We start from the raw sequence: 18,974 nt of genomic DNA on the forward strand, positions 1-18,974 counted from the left end.
AAATTTTAGTATACCTCTAAATAGTTTACCAAATTAATAACAATAGAAAATGTTTGTGTGTATTGTCAGTATCAATAGACTCTACATAAAATATTGTTCGGTCATTGGGTTAGTATTACTTCCCTTTCTGTAGGTAGAAAAATTGGGTGCTGCACATGTGCAAGAATTTTTTTTTTCTAACCTCATTAGCAGATGAGTTTCTTTTTAATAGAAGAACTTTAACTGCCATCATGAAAGTGCTCTGAAAGAATGGGATCAAAGCTTGTGAATTTTGCATTGAAATCAGTAGGAAATGCAAGTTGCACCCCAAGATTTTTTTTTTCCTATATGAACATCCATGGTCTAGTACAGGAGTTGCAACCTATGGCTCACGAGCCAGATATGGCTCTTCTGGAGCTACTACTGACACCCCCCGCCCCCCCCCCCCCCCCGGCAGCAGGCGGCCTGCTGTGGCACAACAGCCTTATTTCAGCACTGAAGCACCAGTGAGGTGTTTCAGTTGGGGGTCTCATCAGTGAGGGTTGTGTGTGTGGGGGGGGGGGGTTGTTTTTTGGTTTTTTGCTTCTCCCTCGACCCAAAAATATAATAATTTTCTTGATTTAAAAATGAAGCCTGGCCAGCAAGCCCCCAATTGGGGCCAAGACCTCATCTGGCCACAGCGTCATAACACTCCTGCAGCCCCCAACCTTGAACCCATCATACACTTAAACCCATTGGATGCAGAGCAGCCTCTGTCCATAAGGCGCTCGGGGACCCCCATAGGTGGAGGCTGCTTCACAGCAGCCTCCCCTGTCCCTCCGCCCATGCTGCTGCCTCTGATGGGAGGGAGCAGCAGCACAGGCAGGGGAGGTGACACTGAAGAGCTGGTGCTGGGGGGAACCGGCTTTTAAGGCAGGTGGATCTGCTGCTTCTGGGGTGATACAGAGGTAGAAAGAGGGGAGAGTGTGTGTAGTCGTCAAGATTAATTGATAAGCCCAGGCTTATCAGTTAATCAATTAGTCAACTACAGGTTGATATGCCTACTCATCACTAGGTTGACATGGAGCAGGAGGACTGCCTTTTCTGGCCTACAGCGATGTAAAAGAAGTGGGTGGAGTTCAGTGTAATGAAGAATCCTGAACTTCTACCCTGCTGAAGCCAGTGAACCAGTAGCTAAGACACTGGGCAAAGCATCATGCTGGCTGGCGCCGTATAAACACATAGACATAGCAGCTTGAAGCCCAGCTCCTTCAGTAATTTCAAATCAAAGCCAGCATAATGATTGAGACACCAGGAGGGGAATGCAAACAGGATACCCAAAGAGAAGAATTAGAATATAAACTATTTCTTTGGCTACCAATGCACACTGGTAAGTAAAATAATTTTTTTTAAACTCTTTTTTTCAAAATGCATGGAAAACCTTGCTTTCAGGTAAAACCATAAAGCCATATCTGTAGTAACACATCAATTATTTTGGTGTCATTTGACATTGACTGTGCCTAATATTTTAAAAGCTTTTAAAAGCTACCTCCCTTTCCATATTTTAAAGAAGAACAAACTTAAATAATTCTAAATAAATAACTTCACTTATAATTGATTATTAAAGTTGAAGGAAATCTACATTCTGCTTGTTTGCTTCTCTCAGGTACCTTTGTGCTGGGGGCATATATAATACCTTTGAACTGATATTCTGTCTGTTACTTCTCTTTATGATCAATTTTCCTTTCAATTCTTAAGTACTACAGTATTGACATTTCAAACATTGCAAGGGACTGTTCACTACAGAAGCAGCTGTTATCAGTGAAGTTACAGGATAAACTAAACAATTTAGTCATTTTACTTTTTTTTTTTACAGAATTCAAATTTTAGGCGAAAGTTCAGTTAACAATATCATTTTAAACTAGGCAGACGCTTTATGCCATGCTGCACCTCACATTTTTCTAAAACTTCAGAAGCTGTGAAATGTTCTTAAGCTATTAAAATATTTTGAAAGGCAATTTTTTTTATTTAATGAACTAAATAGACTGAGGTTGCTATTTTAAAAACATGTAACATTGTTACCACATTATACAGGCTTGCATTTTTGTATTTAATGTGGAAAACATTTTTAAGCTCTGGAATATGCGATACAAAGATGACTGATTTGCATTTTTTATAGCTTGTTTGTTTTTACAGTTTTGTTTATAGGGATATTTTAGTTTTTCTAGATAGCAATGAAATGATTTGTCCTGACTTTGATAGCAAGTTACAGAAAGTAAATACATTTAGTTGACTTCCTGGCTTAAGGGAGGGGAGGAAAAGGAAATTATGTACAAGTCAGGGAGTTGTGCCAACACTGAGTCATCCTTCTAAAATCACTTGATATCATCATGTTGGATCACTGTCCTTAACAGTGGGGTACCAGAATATGATTATCCTTATATAACTTATTTGAAAGACACTTTAAATATGCTAAATAATGTTGAAAATGTTCCTCGTATTGTTACTTTTCTACTAACATAAGAAATTTCATATAGTATATTTTAAGTATGTCACTGAAGTTTACCCGATATAGTATAAAGTCCAGTTGACTGTAATTGGTAAATACATAATGGGGTTACAATAAATAGGCAGGGGAAACTTCCAGCAGTGTCTACAAGAAGTCTAAGTAACTTTCCAGGGAAATAGTGCTCCTCTTTTCATTCATATCTTTTCTGTTGATGAATACTCACAAGACTTGAAAAAGTCCATGTACCCCAGTGAGTAAAACTTTTCTCTTACCTTTAACAGAATATAAGCTTTCCTGTACAAAGAGTTTCTGCCCTTTGTGGTTGCACAGGTTACACTCCCAAACACAAACTAAGCCTTCCTGCTCAACTGTTTGTAGTAATGTTACTTTTATAAAAAACAGAATGTGGACAGGCAATATACATTACAATCACAAATTGCTCTCGGTGGTAGGAACTAGTACATTCTATGGGGAGAAGGTAAATTTCTAACAGTAGGGAAATAGATAACTTTGGATTTAGTTATAAAATAAATATTTTCACTTTAGAACCGGTCTTTTTATCTTTTATTCTGCTAGAAAGTTGACAGTTCTTATCAAATAATTTCACATGCCAGTCTTATTTGTAGATTTTATATCCTTTTTTGTTTTTGTTGGAAACCACAGCAACAGAGGAGCTCAGTCTTATTATCTGGTTTCTAGTTCCTGTTTACATGGAAATGGATATTGGATCTGCGAAAATATAACATTATAATTGAAAAACTTAGCACTTTTCAAAATTAAATGGAGCCTGTGTCAACTGGATTTTAAAAACTGTTAACTGACAGATTTCAGAATACGAATTTTAAAATAAGGAGTCATCCAGTGGAATAGTTTCTAGTAAGAATTTACAACCAGAAGGGACAACCATATCATCTAGTCCAGTGGTTCTGAAACTGGGTTGGGACCCCAAAATAGGGATGTTAGCATGTTGTGTACACAGTTAACTGATAAGCCTTTGCTCGCCAGTTAATCCTATCAACTACATACACTTGTTGCCCCGGTATCAGAGGCAATGGGCGGGGGGAACGTGAGGGGGAGGTGGGAGCTGGTGGTAGCAGGGAGCTGGCTTAAAACCCAGATTTCCCTAAGCACTGGCTTCAACTAGCCTCCCTGCATATAAGCATGTAACCACTGAAAAATTCTGCAGTTACACATTTACAAAAATAAATATTTGCTAACATCCCTGCCCCAAAGTAGATTGCTTGCATCTCCATTTTAATGGGCTCACTAAGGCTGCTGTTAGACTTGCTGGGCCCTGGGACTAAAACCTGAGTCCACCACCCAGGGTCAAAGCTAACACCCTTCAACTTTTCCCCCCTTCCACTCTCACCTCGGGCGGTAAGGCTCGGGGGTCCTGTATTAATTTTTGTTGTCAGAAGGGGTCATGGTTAAGTGAAGTTTGAGAACCGTTGAGCTAGTCTGTACTGGCACTCCAACCCTCCACACACACTGAAATGAGGTTGAAGCCTCAGCACTGGCTTCCTGCTGCAGGGGCAAGCCTTGTGGGCCAGATCTGGCTTCTGAGGGACAGGAAGAAGCTCCGCATACTGCCATTCCCCTTCCTCCGATTGGGGAATGGCAGCACAGGAAGCCACTCGCTTGAAGACTTTCCCCACTGCTCCTATTGACCACAGTCCTGGCCAATGGGTGGTGTGGAACCAGGTAAGTGCCTCTAAGCCCAGACCCTCCACCCACACTGCTGTGTACCCCCTTTCTGCTGATATCACACTCCTGCATCCTACCTTCCTATCTATCCCCATCTTCAGACCGCTCCTACATCCTACCACCCAGCCAGACCCCTCCTACACATCCACTTTGTTGTCATGGGTGATAGTCTGGTGGTCCGTGGAAAGGTTTACATTGAGCGGGGTGGGCCATACGCCAAAATGTTTGAGAACCACTGATGTAGTGAAAAGAGACATAACAAGGTAAGTGGAGGGAAGCAGAAATAGGACAAATTCATAGTAGAATTGAGTGCATGTTTTTAAGTGAGGATAATTAATGTTTGGAAAAATTACCAATGGTTTGTCCAGACTGTAATCCTTTGTCCAGAGCTGGGTCAGCGTACGTGTTCAGACATCATCCAGGTCTCATTTTTTCTCACCATAAAACCTAAATTATTGATAACCATGACACAGAATCTGAGGTCTATGTTTTGGGTTTTTAAGGAAATAGAGTTAGCAGGTATTCTCAGTGTTAGAGGTGTAGCCGAGTTAATCTGTAACTGAAAAAATTTAACAAATAACAAATAGTCTTGCAGCTTGTTAGTCTCTAAAGTGTTTCAAGACTATTCATTATTGAAAAATTCTCATATCACTTTGTCTCCTAATTCAGACCTAAAAGGTTCTCTACTTATGTGCTACAATCTAATTATAATTCCCCTCATCTTTCCACCAAAGCCAAGAAAAAAAATCTGATTCTAAGGCAGTAAATTCAATTAAGAAAGCTGAGTAAAGATGTAAAGTGTCTGAACATAAACCTGTCCCATGTTTTGTCAGTTTAGATTATAATTTGATGGAATCTCTGAGTGAGGGGGAGAATTCTTCATTTAAAAAAAAATCCCACAAAAAAAGGGAGGCTTTGTGTGTTGCCCCTACTCCCAGCACAATATCTCAGCTCCCATTGTTCTGGGGGTGGGGGCATGTGGTGCGGAAAGGCACATGAAGCAGCCAGCCACTTTGAGGCTGCTCCATGCCATAGTCCCAGTAGGGCAGGTCGTGGGCCAGATTGAAAGGCTTGATGGGCCGGATTTGACTTGTGGGGTGTATCTTGCCAACCCCTGATTTAAATGCTGATTTTAAGCAAAATGGGAAGCATCCTTCAGAGCATTGTTCAACAATTCATTCCTTTTCCTTTAGAACTTCAGAAATTGAAATTGGAAAGCTATTAAGTCACTAGCCTGCTGCTTTTTCCCCTCCTCACCCTCAGAAAATGTGGGCTTGTTCTAACAAAGTTGTTACGTTATAGAGAAAAGGCAGAAAAATATTGTTCTTAGTGGGGTTAAGGGAGAAACTAAATTCTCTACAGGTTTCTCAGTAATTTTCTAGAATATAAATGTTCTCCACACAACTGAAAGCCATAGGTTTCTACTATATTTAGATATGCCATGGGGAAGGGGTATAGAGGATAGTCTTAACTAAGTGCAGTAAAGGTAAGAACAGAAAATATGTGGCCCAAATGGGGACTCACCCATTTTGTGCACTGGAGGAGTGGGTGGGTATTTATATTCTGTGCTTTTACTGAAAGGATCTCTGTCACCCATGTGTACTGGCTCTTGCCACATTTCTCTCCCTCCCCCCCCCCCCCCCAACATACACACATACAGACACACTGCCTCTATATTTTTTTATATCTGTATCTTTTATCGTGTATATTTTCTTTTGGGCCTGGGAGGAAAGAATTGAAAGAATCCTCAATAGTATTATTAGTTTAGATCCCCTATTCAGGATACTTGTAAAATAGTAACCTGGCCTTCATTGTGCACTTTCTCCTCCCATTACACCATCACCCAGTACTCTAGATATTCAGCCAAATTTGGTTGTGATATTTTACAGTCCGTGACTGTTCTTAGAGATACAATGCATTTGTCATTCCACGATCCATCGTCCTATCCTTCTACATCAGAGTATTTGGAAAGAAGGAACTAAGGAGGCTTGGGGTCAGCCAGTCCCTTTTATGCTGATGCCAGTGGCACGCACACAGCAGCAGAGGGAATTCAAGCTGCCCTGACAGGTACTACTAAGGGAAAATCTTATGGCAACTGTGCATAGGGGCACAAACGCACCTAAAGTTGAATGGACATATGCAGCCCATCTCGAAGAACAATAGTTATGGAAGTTCAGTAACCACTTTTTTGCTAAATTAATTACAAGCTTCTTGACTAGTTTTATTTGTCATCTTGCTTCTTAGAAAAAAATAACTTGCTCAATTATTGTGAATCTTTCTTGAATGCATTGGGGGAAAATGCAAGGGTTTTTACATGATTTTTCATAAATGTGTGTTTTCCTGTGTTTTGACGTGCCAGAAACTCTGTGGTGGTTAAAGTACAAATTTATGTAATTATTGTTAACTGATTGATTGAAGAAATATTTTCCTGTGCCATCATTGTTCTAATTGCATGTGGAATGCGGGGGAAAAAATTAGTGTACTGTTTTGCTTTGGTCTTACTAGGAATTTGCACTAAATAAAGCACATGACTTTAACCAAGAGAGATGCTGGCACTTACAAATTAGTTATATAAACATTTAAAAGTGTGTTCAGCAGTTAATGTAGGAACTTAAAGCTTTACAGAACTCTTGAAAGGCAACTTAAGTTAAAATGGCAAGCTTTTACATACAGCATGTAGGATGGCAGTGTGCCAGAAAGCCCATCTAGGTCTATTTTCAGTTCACTGTTTTGCAATGCTGTAATAAAACATGCAGGACAGTGAAAGCAATGTGTCAGTCTCTAATGATGCCTAGACCCCGTTATGTTACTAAATGTTTTGTTATGAATATACATTGTTCAACCTGATATATTCATTAAATGTCACTTCAAAACGGCAGCACAAAATGTCCATAGAAGGGTTTCTGAAAGGTTCATAGGAAAATCTTCAGGAACCTTTTTTTAAACTGGAAAAAATGAGCAGTTGACTAGTGTTAGATGAACCTGCAGAACATGAACAAACTGTTATTCATGTTAGCTGTTCTTCAAGTTTGATAACTTTTTATATATACACTCCAAGATGAACACCAAATTACATTAATATTTTCACATCAACATAAACAATTATAATTTTATTAATGGTAAACTTAATCCATTTGCTGCAATCCATTAATACTTTGCTTAATAGAAAAGAAACTGAGCAATAGTACTATTTTGTTGTGAACTAATGTAGCAATAAGTATTACTGTTCAGGGGATAAGTATATAAGCAAGCATCACATAGTAATTAAGATTAAGCCACAAGCTACTGTCTATAATTGTTTGGGGGTACTAAACAAACAGAACTTCTAACTGCATTGTCATTCTGAGAGACCCAAACCAGGAATTTAAAGTTTGTAAATAAAATATTAAAGAATATTACTTAATTCCAAAATTAGGCTAGTGGCAGGACTAGGCTGTGGCTAATGGTTATTTTTGTTAATGTGAAATGTTGGTCATCATACTTTCTTTTCTTCCTTTGCTCCCTTACCTGAAGTTTATGTAGAATTTTCAGGATTTTTTAAAAATTTGTCATGAATATATCTTTTTTTAAAAAGGACTTATTTTCGTTGAGCATGAGGAATATTGTTGCCACTGTTAGTGTGTACAAGTGATTGTTAAAATGGTAGCATATGGAATATCCAGCATTGTGTAAAGAGGAATTATAGTAACTTTGTTGCCGCTCCAACGCAACGATGTATCTTGCTTACTGCTGTTTTAGACTGTTCCATTAATTAGATTACATCTGCTTTACTGGGCTGATATTTTGAATGTTATACAGCAAGTCACTGGTACGTGTTGGAGCTGTGTTCTTGGAAAGGGTAATATATATTGGTGACCTGCTGGTACAGTAATGGCATAGTCAAGAGGGGACACTTGGCGGGCCCTCAAGAGGTAGGCAATGATAGGGAGAATGGAGGGATAGAAGTGATAGATGCTTTGGCCAGAGGCTCCAAGAAAAAAGCAAGGCCTGGTAATGTCTTTTCTCTCACCCCCATCCACTTTGTCCTCCCTGCCCGACGCTCCTGCCAGTGAGTGGAATTAAAGCACAGGGGCGTGTGCCATTTTGACTGGTGCTCCTCCAAGGGAATGGGAGTGTAGGAGCGGGAGGCACAGGAGCTTGAAAACCCCTGCACCCAACCCTGTTACCCAGCAGGAATGCTGGGTGGGATAAGAAGTGGGATGGGAGCAGAGCCAGGACTGGGTGGATGGATCAGGATGTTAAGTAGGTGGGCTGTAGTCCATTCTTGCCTCCCCAGGACATATCCATCACTCATCAATAGGGCAATGTGTTCTGGTTCCCATCAGTCCTGATCAGCATATGTCATTAGCGATTTACAGTACCGTACTGCATAAGACACATATGCAGATTAGCAGGGCTCGACAAACCACGGTGAAATCCACTCACCAGCCCTGCACCGCGCATGCGCCAGACCCACACTGTGCATGTGCGCACCGCTGGTGAACAGGGCGACTGGCTGAAATCTACTCACAACGGGCGAGTAGGTAAATGGATTTGTCGAGCCCTGCAGATTACGACCAACATTAATCAGAATATGTTCCCCTATTGATGAGCAAAGGATATGCAAACCAATGGATGGGAGGGAGGACTTATACCAGGGTTTCCCTGTAATAAAGCACGAAAGACTCTGTATTTCCTACAATTTTATTTGTTCTTTCCAAGAAAACTCTTATGTGAAATGTATATGCTGAATAAGTGTGTGTCCTATGACAAGATTAGTGTCTAAACTATTAAAGATTTCTTATGGAATGTGTCTGACTTCCTTTAAGAAGACTGACTATGAATTCAGGCATAACATTTTCAGGAGCAAAAATTTTTAAAAAAACCCAAATTATTTTTGAACAGAACTGCTCATTAGTGTGTTACATTAAGAGTCCATAATTAGTTCATAAAATGATTTTTCATAATTCCTATTTATAAGGAATTAATAGGAAGAGACTGTTATGGATCTGTATCTTTGTCACTAGGAATGTAATAGTGTAACTGTTTAAATGGTTAACCAATAAGCATATGCTTATTGGTAACTATAATGGTTACATGCTGCTCCCAGAAATCTGGCTGCCATCTAGTGCTGCTGGTTCTGTATCCGAGCTTGCAGCGTGGGGTGGCAGCCAGCTCCAAGGAGCTTAAAAGCTGGCTTCTGGGGTAGATCCGCTCCCAGGAAGCCGGCTGTCGCTCCATGCTATAAATTCTACAGTATAAAGTTTATGCTGCAGAGTCTGCAGCACAGCCAGCTGCCAGCCCCACTCCTGAGGAGCTAGCTTTGCTGCAGGCTTGCAGTAAAAGTTATACTGGAGGGCCTGCTGGGTGTAATTGTGTAACCACTAAGACTATGTCTACACTACGAGTTTTCTCTGCAAAAAACATGCTAATGAGGGACTCATTTGCATATTTTCTGCCAATCTGTTTTTGCACAAAAACAAGCAGTATGGACGTTTCTTTTTGCACAAAAACCTCTTTTCCCACAAGATTGGAAAAAGGGGCTTTTGCACGAAAAGAAATCGTCCACACTGCTTGTTTTTGAACAAAAACCCAAGCACAGAAATGAATCGGCACAAAATATGCAAATGAAATCATGACTCATGCAAATGAGTCCCTCATTAGCATGTTTTTTGCCGAGAAAACTCGTAGTGTAGACATAGCCTAAGATTTCTAACAATTACAGTTAACTAATTAACCACTCTTTAACATGTCACAAAGATTTCTTAAAATCTAAATTGGGGCACGGGGGGAGTTTTGTATACTGGACTTGACTTCCATGTCCCAGAGCAAACTGTTCCTGATTTAACTGGCTGGCTTTAATTTGATTCAGATAATATAGATTCCTGGCTTGTTTATCTTAAAATCAAGTTGGAGCTGTCCTTCCGATGATGGGAAAATGAATTTTCTAATTGATTTTATTTGTGCAAATTAAGAAGATAGCTACATAACTACTGTATATTAACTGTAAGGAGATCGTTAATGCATTGAAATAAAATTTTTACATTCTTACAAATTCTTTACTGTAAACTACATTCAGGCCTTTTGACAGAAGATGGTGAGAGAGGGGACACGTCGTCAGTTGTCCTGGGGCCTGGCGATTCGAAGGGGCCTGGGACTCCTGGCCAACACTACTGCGGCTACCATGGCAGCGATGGTGGCCAGCACCTTGGGTCCCTTTGAATCACTGCTAGAGCACCACTTCACTCAGCTCTGTGTGTGGGCTGAGACCAGCGCCGCAGCCCAGGTAGTGCTCCTGGCATTGCCTCTTCCACCCAAGAGCCCATCCCTTCTGAGGGCATGGGGCTGGTGTGTGTGTGTGTGTGTGTGTGTGTGTGTGTGTGTGTGTGTGTGTGTCTCTCTCACACACACTCACACTCACACACACACACAGACACCTTGCCCCAGTGTCAATGGTAGCTGTTGGTCCTGCTGACTATATTCTAGGCACCGTGACTTTAAAATGTTCTAAGGAGAGTTCATATGCGAAGGTTTGTAAATTCACAACCTTTCAATGATGTAACTGCATAACTACTATAATTATAACTGGTTATAGGATATTTTAGTTAGATAGGTTGAAATAACACAATGTTTTTTAGTGAATATGAGTTTTGTAAATTATTTGGAACATAGTGTACTTATGAACAACTTTGAATAGTACATGAAAACTGCTAGTTTGAAGAAATCTTAGAATTAAAAATGAAGATTAGAAAGAAGCTGTGAGTCTGTCCAAGATACTCAGGAAAAAATGCCTTCTGACGTTTTATTGTAAATTCAAATAACGTATATGAATAATGTATAAGTAATACCAAACCTTATGGTTCCTGTTTCTTTGAGATTTGTATAGAAAGTGTTCACATCTCCTAAAGGTCTGAAGGTAGTTCCCTTCTTTATTAGTTACCAAAGGGGTGTCCCCGAAGTAAGAGTATACACATGTAAATACAGATATCTTATATTAAATCACATCTATTTGGCCTAGAATAATCACAAAATATTTCAGAATGCATGTAGTTTAATATTAGAATAGAAACACTGCTAGATGTACACAAAGTTTGGAATATTTACAGCAGTATAGTTAGAGAAATATCTTATTCAACAGCCTAAAAGCTTTCAGCTAGCATTCCCCCACCACACTGTGGAGTAACCTAGGCTAGTGAGTGGCTGCATGCATGGCCCTCCTTCACCTGAGTGAGCCAAAAAATTGTCTCAACCCCAAGACCACCTTGTAGATCTACGTGTGTACCTTGAATTTGCAGTGTTTGCCAGTTGAACTGTAGCAGCACTTGAATTAGATGCAGAGAGAGCATATGGCTTTCACAGTGCTGTGTGCAATCAATCACATTTTATTTCATGTGCTTTACATGCATGTCAGTTTTGAAATACCAGTAGGGAAAAACTGCATGGATGAAAATCAGCAGCAACCCTGTGCATAGGCAATGGTAAACAAAATGTCTTGTGGACCACACACACAACCCCAATCAGCTGCATTCAGGTTGCTCACCACTGCCCTACCTCATTCAAGTGTGTTTTTGGCCCAGTTTGTGACCAGTTCCTCAAAAAATAAAATGAATGTCATCTTTTGGTGAATTTTGTATGGTTAATCATGTTTTTAAAAGCCAATCACTTCATCCTTGTGCGTCAATAAATAATAAAATTAAAGTATTCCTCCTCTTGAGTAAATTAAAGTCCAGTATACTAGGTGTTTCATTCTTTGTTAGCTTTTTGTTTCTATACCATTATTCTTGTTTAAGCACCAATGATGTATTTTAAACTGTGCAACACAGCTATAGTTCAAAGCTCTGGGAAATCTTTTACAGCGGAGTGAGCTGCTCTGTTTGGGGAACAAATAATTGGAATGCTCCTGTTCTGCCCTCTGAGGAACATAGTGACAGGCAGACTGCTGCTGCAAGGAGAGGGCTGGAGAGACTGCTGTGCTGCTTTTGATATTCTTTAGCACTAAGAGCACACAGAGCTATGAGAGAATCCCAAGAAGCACAGGGATCATCTCTGCCTTCCCACAACACTGCACTGCAGGATGCTTACACAAATTACTTTGCTCTATTTGTCCATAGGGTGCTAGCAATGTGGCCATGAAATATTGACAATGGGAGGCAGAAAAACCAGTTTGACTGTTTCTCACGTTTGGTGACATTTGCATATTGACAGCATGAATTTATTGTAACATCTGATCACATAGACGACCCCCCCCCCCCATGCAGCACTGCCACTTTGAAATGCCTTGTGCAGCCTGAGGACTCCCCAGCTGGCCCTAGGCTGCATGCGCATTTCAAAGCAGCGTCACGTGGAGCCCAGGGTCTAGCCCCACGATCTATGCGGCATTACCGCTTTGTAGTACCCTCTCCTCTCCCCTTTCCTTACTGCCTCTTGCTGATAGAGGCGGCGGGGTTAGGGAACAAAATAGGCACTGGGAGCTATAAAAAAAAAAAAATGAGAAGATGATAAAATGAGAGAGAACTTAAAGGCACAAAAATCCAAAAGGAGGAGGACAATATACATATAGGCTGTGTCTACATTGGCACCCTTTTCCGTAAAAGGGATGCTAATGAGACACTTCGGAATTGCAAATGCCACGGGGGATTTAAATATCCCCCGTGGCATTTGCATGAACATGGCTACCGCTTTTTTCCGGCTCGGGGTTTTGCCAGAGAAAAGCGCCAGTCTAGACAGGATCTTGCGGAAAATAAGCCCTTTTCCGGAAGATCCCTTATTCCTACTTGAAAGTAGGGCTTATTTTCTGCAAGATTCCGACTGGTCTCATTAGCATCCCTTTTCCGGAAAGGGGTGCCCATGTAGACACAGCCATAGAGACAAGAAGGGAACAATAAATAGGTAACTTTTACTCAGAGGAGAGCGACAAGAACTAGCAAAACCTCTACCAGGTGCCTTAAAATATTAAGGGTAATTACCTTGACAGGAAGATGCTTTTCTCCTCTGTACTAGCACCAAACCTATTTTTGGCATTAACATTTTTAATCATGTTGACCCCAATCCTGCAGTGTCAGCTATTTTGTCTGAAAACAGACTATAAGATTGGGCCCCATTGGAAAAACTTGGGCTGGGCAAAAATGATGAGATAGTCCACATTTCCTTACCTTGCATGAATGTGTTGGGGATTTAACCACTATCCCATATGGGGGATATAAACAGTTACATCAACATTGTGGTGATTAAAATCTTAATGGAAGTTTTTTCCTGAAGTTTCTACTGTAGTGGTGATTGAAAGAGGAGGCTACAAAACTATAGCTAAAATAGAGCTGTGCCATCAAATCGTAACCAAAGCTGCATATTTTGAAAAAAAAAATGCATTCATAAAGTACTACTAGAAGATTTATTCAGCATTGCTTGGGTTCTTAAATCCAGTTTTTGTTTTGGGGGGAAAAACAGAAAATGTACATGGTTTGGGGTTGGGAATGAGCAGTTCAGTATACAGGCTGGCCTAGGGGGAGAGAGGACTACCCCAGGTCTCTCTCTCTCTCTCTCTCTCTCTCTCTCTGCAGCAGCTTGGGGCACAGTGAGAAGCACCACTTCATGGCCACTGTGGATGGGGAGCTTCATCCCTCTCTGCCTGCCCTAAAGGGCCCCAGGATGGTGGGAGGCTTGGTGCTGGGGCAGTCCCAGATGAGGGGAAGGAGTGTGACCCCCTGTCAGTCCCTTTCACCTGCATAGTGATTGTCTTTTTTCTGTATGATTTTATGAAAAGTAGTCCCATTCCAGACATATCACATTTTCCTGGCACAACCAAACCCTTACCTTGCTTTAGTTTTAAATTATAAGCGGAAGCTATATATCAAATTTGGTGGTCCTAACTCTTACCATTTGGGAGGAGTTCTTGGACAGATGGGCAGACTGACTAACTGAAACGTTCTCAGATATGAAGATTACTAGGGGGCTGTGCCTTCTGCTTGTTGCACTTGCCAACCCACCTCATTTGGAGGTAGGCAGCCCCAGCTCTCCCCCCCAGTGGCCAGGGAGAGCCAGGCTGAGACGTGACATCCCTGGCCTGCCCCAGCTGCCAGTTCCCTCTGAGGCCAGACCAGTCCTGGCTTTCTACCTCTTCCACTGGCCACTGGGGCATTGGGCCAGGCTGGGCCACAGCAGGCCCAGCTCTCTCCCTCCAGCTGCCAGGGCCGAGGCTCCCCACTGCCACCAGGGATGGTCTAAGGCTTCCACTGCTCTTCCCCAAGACCCCTTCCCCCCAACTCTTGCCCCCTTATGCCTTATCTCCCCCCATCCCTTCTCTCTCCCTCCTCTTCCTCAGAGCTTGGAAACCAGGGCTGGGGTGAGGTCATGCCCAGCTCTCCCCAGCTGCTGGAGAGGGGATTTCACTGGGCCTGTGCTCTCCCTCCCCCGCCCCGGTTGCCAGGGAGGTGGGGTCTACTCTGTGGCTTTGCCAGTTTCCGTGTTCTCCCCCAGTCACTGGGAAAGTGGGAGGAGGGAGGCCTTGGCACTGGAGCAGAGCACTGGGAAAAGAGGTGGGGAGAAGGAGGGAGGAGTCAGGTGGGACTCAGAGTGATGAGATGATGTCACTCTGTTATCCCACAGGAAGAGGTTTTTTTTTATATATAGTGAGAGATCAGTGCATTGAAAAGTGACCTCCAGTAATGACCTATATTAATGTCTAATCTCACACAACCAAAACATCCTTGCCCTGTCCACTGTTCTGCCCTTTCTCTGATGCCACATCACTATTCACTCCATTTCCTCCTTCCATCTCTCACTCTCTCCCCTTCTCACTTTCACCAGGATGGGGCAGGTGGTTGGGGAGGAGGTGCGAGTTCTGGGCTTGGGTCGAGGGGTTTGAAGTATGGGTGGGAGCTCTGGAATGAGCTTTTACTTTGGGAGAAAATTTGCACATCCTTTGATTTTACAGGTGACACATTCTATTCATTCAACTGATTTGTGTTATTTCTGCACTCTCCATATGTAGAAACTTAGAATTGCCTATTATATAATTAGGATTCAATTCTAGACTGATAATTGTGTGTCTTCATCAGTTTCACTATTGCTGATATTTGTGAATAGATTTGTGATGTTTACAAAATATTTTGGAAGGCATGACATTAACCTGTAGTTATTTTTTATATTTTCCTTGCCAGGAAGAAGGCAATATCAAAGAGATTGCAATAACACATCATGTAAAGGAAGGACATGAGAAAGCAGACTCATCACAGTTTGAACTTCTTAAAGTTCTAGGGCAAGGTTCTTTTGGAAAGGTAAGTTAGTTGTATATATTTTTGTAGAAGGGTTATCAATAGCCCTGATATTGGAAAGTCATAAGGATGACATATTAAAAATATCTTACATTCAAGCTGTAGTCTTAGATTATTTCCTAAATTGAGCTTTATTAACGAAGCACTCAAGTTCTGGCAGTTCTTCACACAGGGCATAGTCAACCTGTGGGACTCCTTGCCAGAGGAGTCTGTGAAGGGTAGAACTGTAACAGAGTTTAAAGAGAAGCTAGATAAATTCATGGAGGTTAGGTCCATAAAAGGCTATTAGCCAGGGGGTAGGAATGGTGTCCCTGCCCTCTGTTTGTCAGATGCTGGAGATGGATGGCACGAGACAAATCGCTTGATCATTGTCTTTGGTCCACCCCCTCCGGGGCACTTGGCGCTGGCCACTGTCGGCAGACAGGCTGCTGGGCTAGATGGACCTTTGGTCTGACCCAGTATGGCCATTCTTATGTTTTTATGTTCTTTTGAAACCAGTAAATCTGTTCCAAATTTAGCTGTTCTGTAAACCATAGAAAGATTCCAATTCTCTCTTCATGCGACTCTGGTATGAAAGTTTTCTAAAGATATTTAGTATTAATATGGACAAGTGTATGCTTCCTGGATTGATTGACCCCTCATATCTTTAACCCACTGTCATATCTGGGGGGGAAAAGAATGTGGTAGGCAGAATGGCCATCAGTAAGGAAAAAGTATTTCACAATGTAGGATGGCTCTAGTTTTGTTCATGGGCTACAGAAAATGAGTTTTGGTTCTGTAGTCACTGAATAAATAAGTGATATTTGGTAACCTCACAGGGTTGTTTCTATCATACAATATCTATCAAAATTGGACAAGGCAGGGCTGTTCCTCATCTTCAGTATATTTGGAGATTTTGATAGACTCATTTGCACTCATCTTAAATGATAACCTTAATACTTTGAGTATTAAAACAGGTACTATCACAAGAAAGATCTCTTTGCTTGCAGATAATTAGTCACTTTTGCACTCACAGGAATATTTAAAACTTTAACTGGGTTCTGGATATGTGCAAGGCTCACAATCAAGTGAGGAAGCTTGAAATATATCCTATGAGCCAACAGTACTTTCTGGTTTCCTCTTAATATTAGAATCCAGATTAAGTACTGATCATAAACCTAAAGATGTTTTAACCTCCTGTTATACTTGAATTCTGAACCAGTCTTAGCTAAAAATCATAATTGAAGAGAGATGAGGACAACCTGTCTATGCCTAATTTAGTCAAGTAAGGCACAGTATCTGCTAAGTTTATTTTTGGTTGAGTGTGTTTTTAATCTGCCTTGTATTTATTTAAGAAATAGCACAGAAAAACAATTATTTGGATAAATAGAAATGTTTTTGACAATAGCATTGACATTCATCTAAATGTTTAATAAGGTACAAATCCTAAAGTTATTACCTGTCTGTACCCTGTTTTTTTTATCAAGAAATACTAGCCAAGTCATTATATGAAAACCTCTGAATTTAGGTAAAGATGAGTAATCCAGGATAAAGAAAGCAATCTTCGAACCATTAGCAATTATATTTGAGATCTCATAGATGACATAGTTTTACAGGTAGGGACCTTCCTGGTCCAACACACTCAGGACCTAACTGGTCCTGGATGAGGAATTTTGCTGGTCCAGGGGAGATTATGTCTGGCTCCTGCTACCAAGCCTCCCAGCTGTCTCCTTACCTCCACCACCTGTCCCTGGAGTGGCTGCCCTACCTGTCCCCCACATCTCCCTGCTAAGCCAGGCTCCCAGTGCGCCGGGCTCTTGTTCCACTACCGTGTGCCAGGCAGCCCAGCTGCAGGGGCCTACCCGCCTGCCCTCCACTGGAACTCTCTGGTCCTGGAACAGAAAGAGTCCCAGTTTACAGAGGTTCAACCTGTATTCATCACTTCTAAAAGGCCTTGATGCCTGGGCAGTTCTTAAATATTAATAACTCATAATTTTGAAGCCACAGTAACTCCAAGGGCCTGATTCTCATTAACACCAGAATATGTTTGTATTTCTCTGGTATCCACTGGCATTTTAGTGTACATGAGATCTGGGCCCAAAAATATTAAATATAGTTTACTGTACCAAACAGTAAAACTTGATTCACATAACAGTTGCATTACATCTAACTGCCCAATGTGTCATAACTCTATCCAGTCACTAGCACAAACATGTGTGATCATCCTCTGTTGTCAGATTTACCCTGAGTGGTTAATAGCAAATACTAAATTATGGCTCAAAATCCCCTTCACTAGTGAACCAAAACACCAATATAAAATGGTTTGTATTTGGCTCTTACTAAACATAGAATTTGTCTTCATTGGAAATCAATACATCACCCTTCCATATCTGCCTTGTTTAGAGATATTAAAAACATAATCCCTCTAAAGAAATCCAGTTATATTGCAAAAGAAAATGAAACATGCTTTGATTGAGTCTGGTATTACTTTACTAATACATGTGATGTTTGATCATAGTATACTATAGCAAGGTAGATGGGCACAAACAGCTTTGTAATTTTCTGGAATATTTTAAAAAAAAACTTTTAGAATAATTAATATATTTCCTTTAATTACTTATGAACAGTTGTTAGACTTGCAGTCGTTATATTTGTTTCCTTTCTAAATTAACTCTTCTACTCATCCCAACTATATGTAATATCTGCAGCTTGCTTATAACTGGGGGTACGTCTACACTTGCTCCCTACTTTGAAGTAGGGAGGCAAATGAAGCATACCGAAGTTGCAAATCAAGCGCGGGATTTAAATATCCTCATTGCATGAGGAGTACCACTTAATTTGAGGGAAAGGATTTAAATCGGACTACCGCATCTACACGCCACAAGTTACATCGAGCAACCGGCATTTTAAAATAGCGACCGTCCGTGAAAATGCTAATCAAGCGCGGGATATTTAAATCTCGTGCTTGATTTGCAACTTCAGTATGCTTCATTTGCCTCCTTACTTCAAAGTAGGGCGCAAGTGTAGACATACCCTGGGTTTTTTGTCACCTTCCTATTAATTCCTATAAAATGTGAAACTGCTTGAAGAGAAATACTTCAAAAACTTTTCTGTAACTGAAGAGAATGGGCAGAATGTTTAATTTGCTGTTTCATTTAATTGCTTTTTAAATGCTTATTAGAGCAACTTCAGACTAAGGATGCTAAGAAGCAGGTAATTGACTAATTGTGTAGTTAAGGGGAGTCAGAGTCCAGGAGCTACCCCCTCTGCAACTTAAATGTAATAGGAGCCAGGCGCACAGGCATCCAGCTCCTACTATATTTAAACTGCAGAGCCGCAGCGGGGGTAGGTCCGAGACGTGACATGAGCCAGGACTAAGCAGTCCCAGCTTGCGCCAAGTCACAGATCACCATGGCTCTGCCATTTAAATGTAGTAAGAACCCCCTGGCTCTTACTACATTCAAAAGGTAGAGGCACAGTCTGGGTAGGTCCGGGACCCAGCACAAGCCGGGACTGAGCAGTTCCGGCTCTCACTGGATCCCAGACCACTGCACTTCTGCCTCCCCTGCCCTTCT

General features: G+C 41.2%; 1 protein-coding gene across 2 annotated transcripts in view; it reads left to right on the plus strand.

The window, feature by feature from the left end:
* The window catches only part of RPS6KA3 (ribosomal protein S6 kinase A3), a 132,704-nt gene that overhangs the window by 25,110 nt on the left and 88,620 nt on the right, over positions 1-18,974 (plus strand). For both annotated transcript variants that reach the window (XM_006116147.5, XM_006116148.5), the window contains exon 3: positions 15,307-15,423. In XM_006116147.5, the coding sequence (XP_006116209.1) occupies positions 15,307-15,423 (117 nt within the window). The remainder of the gene's footprint in view (positions 1-15,306; positions 15,424-18,974) is intronic.

This window comes from Pelodiscus sinensis, chromosome 1, assembly GCF_052426305.1.
Source record: "Pelodiscus sinensis isolate ZL-2025 chromosome 1, ASM5242630v1, whole genome shotgun sequence".
NCBI lineage: Eukaryota > Metazoa > Chordata > Testudines > Trionychidae > Pelodiscus > Pelodiscus sinensis.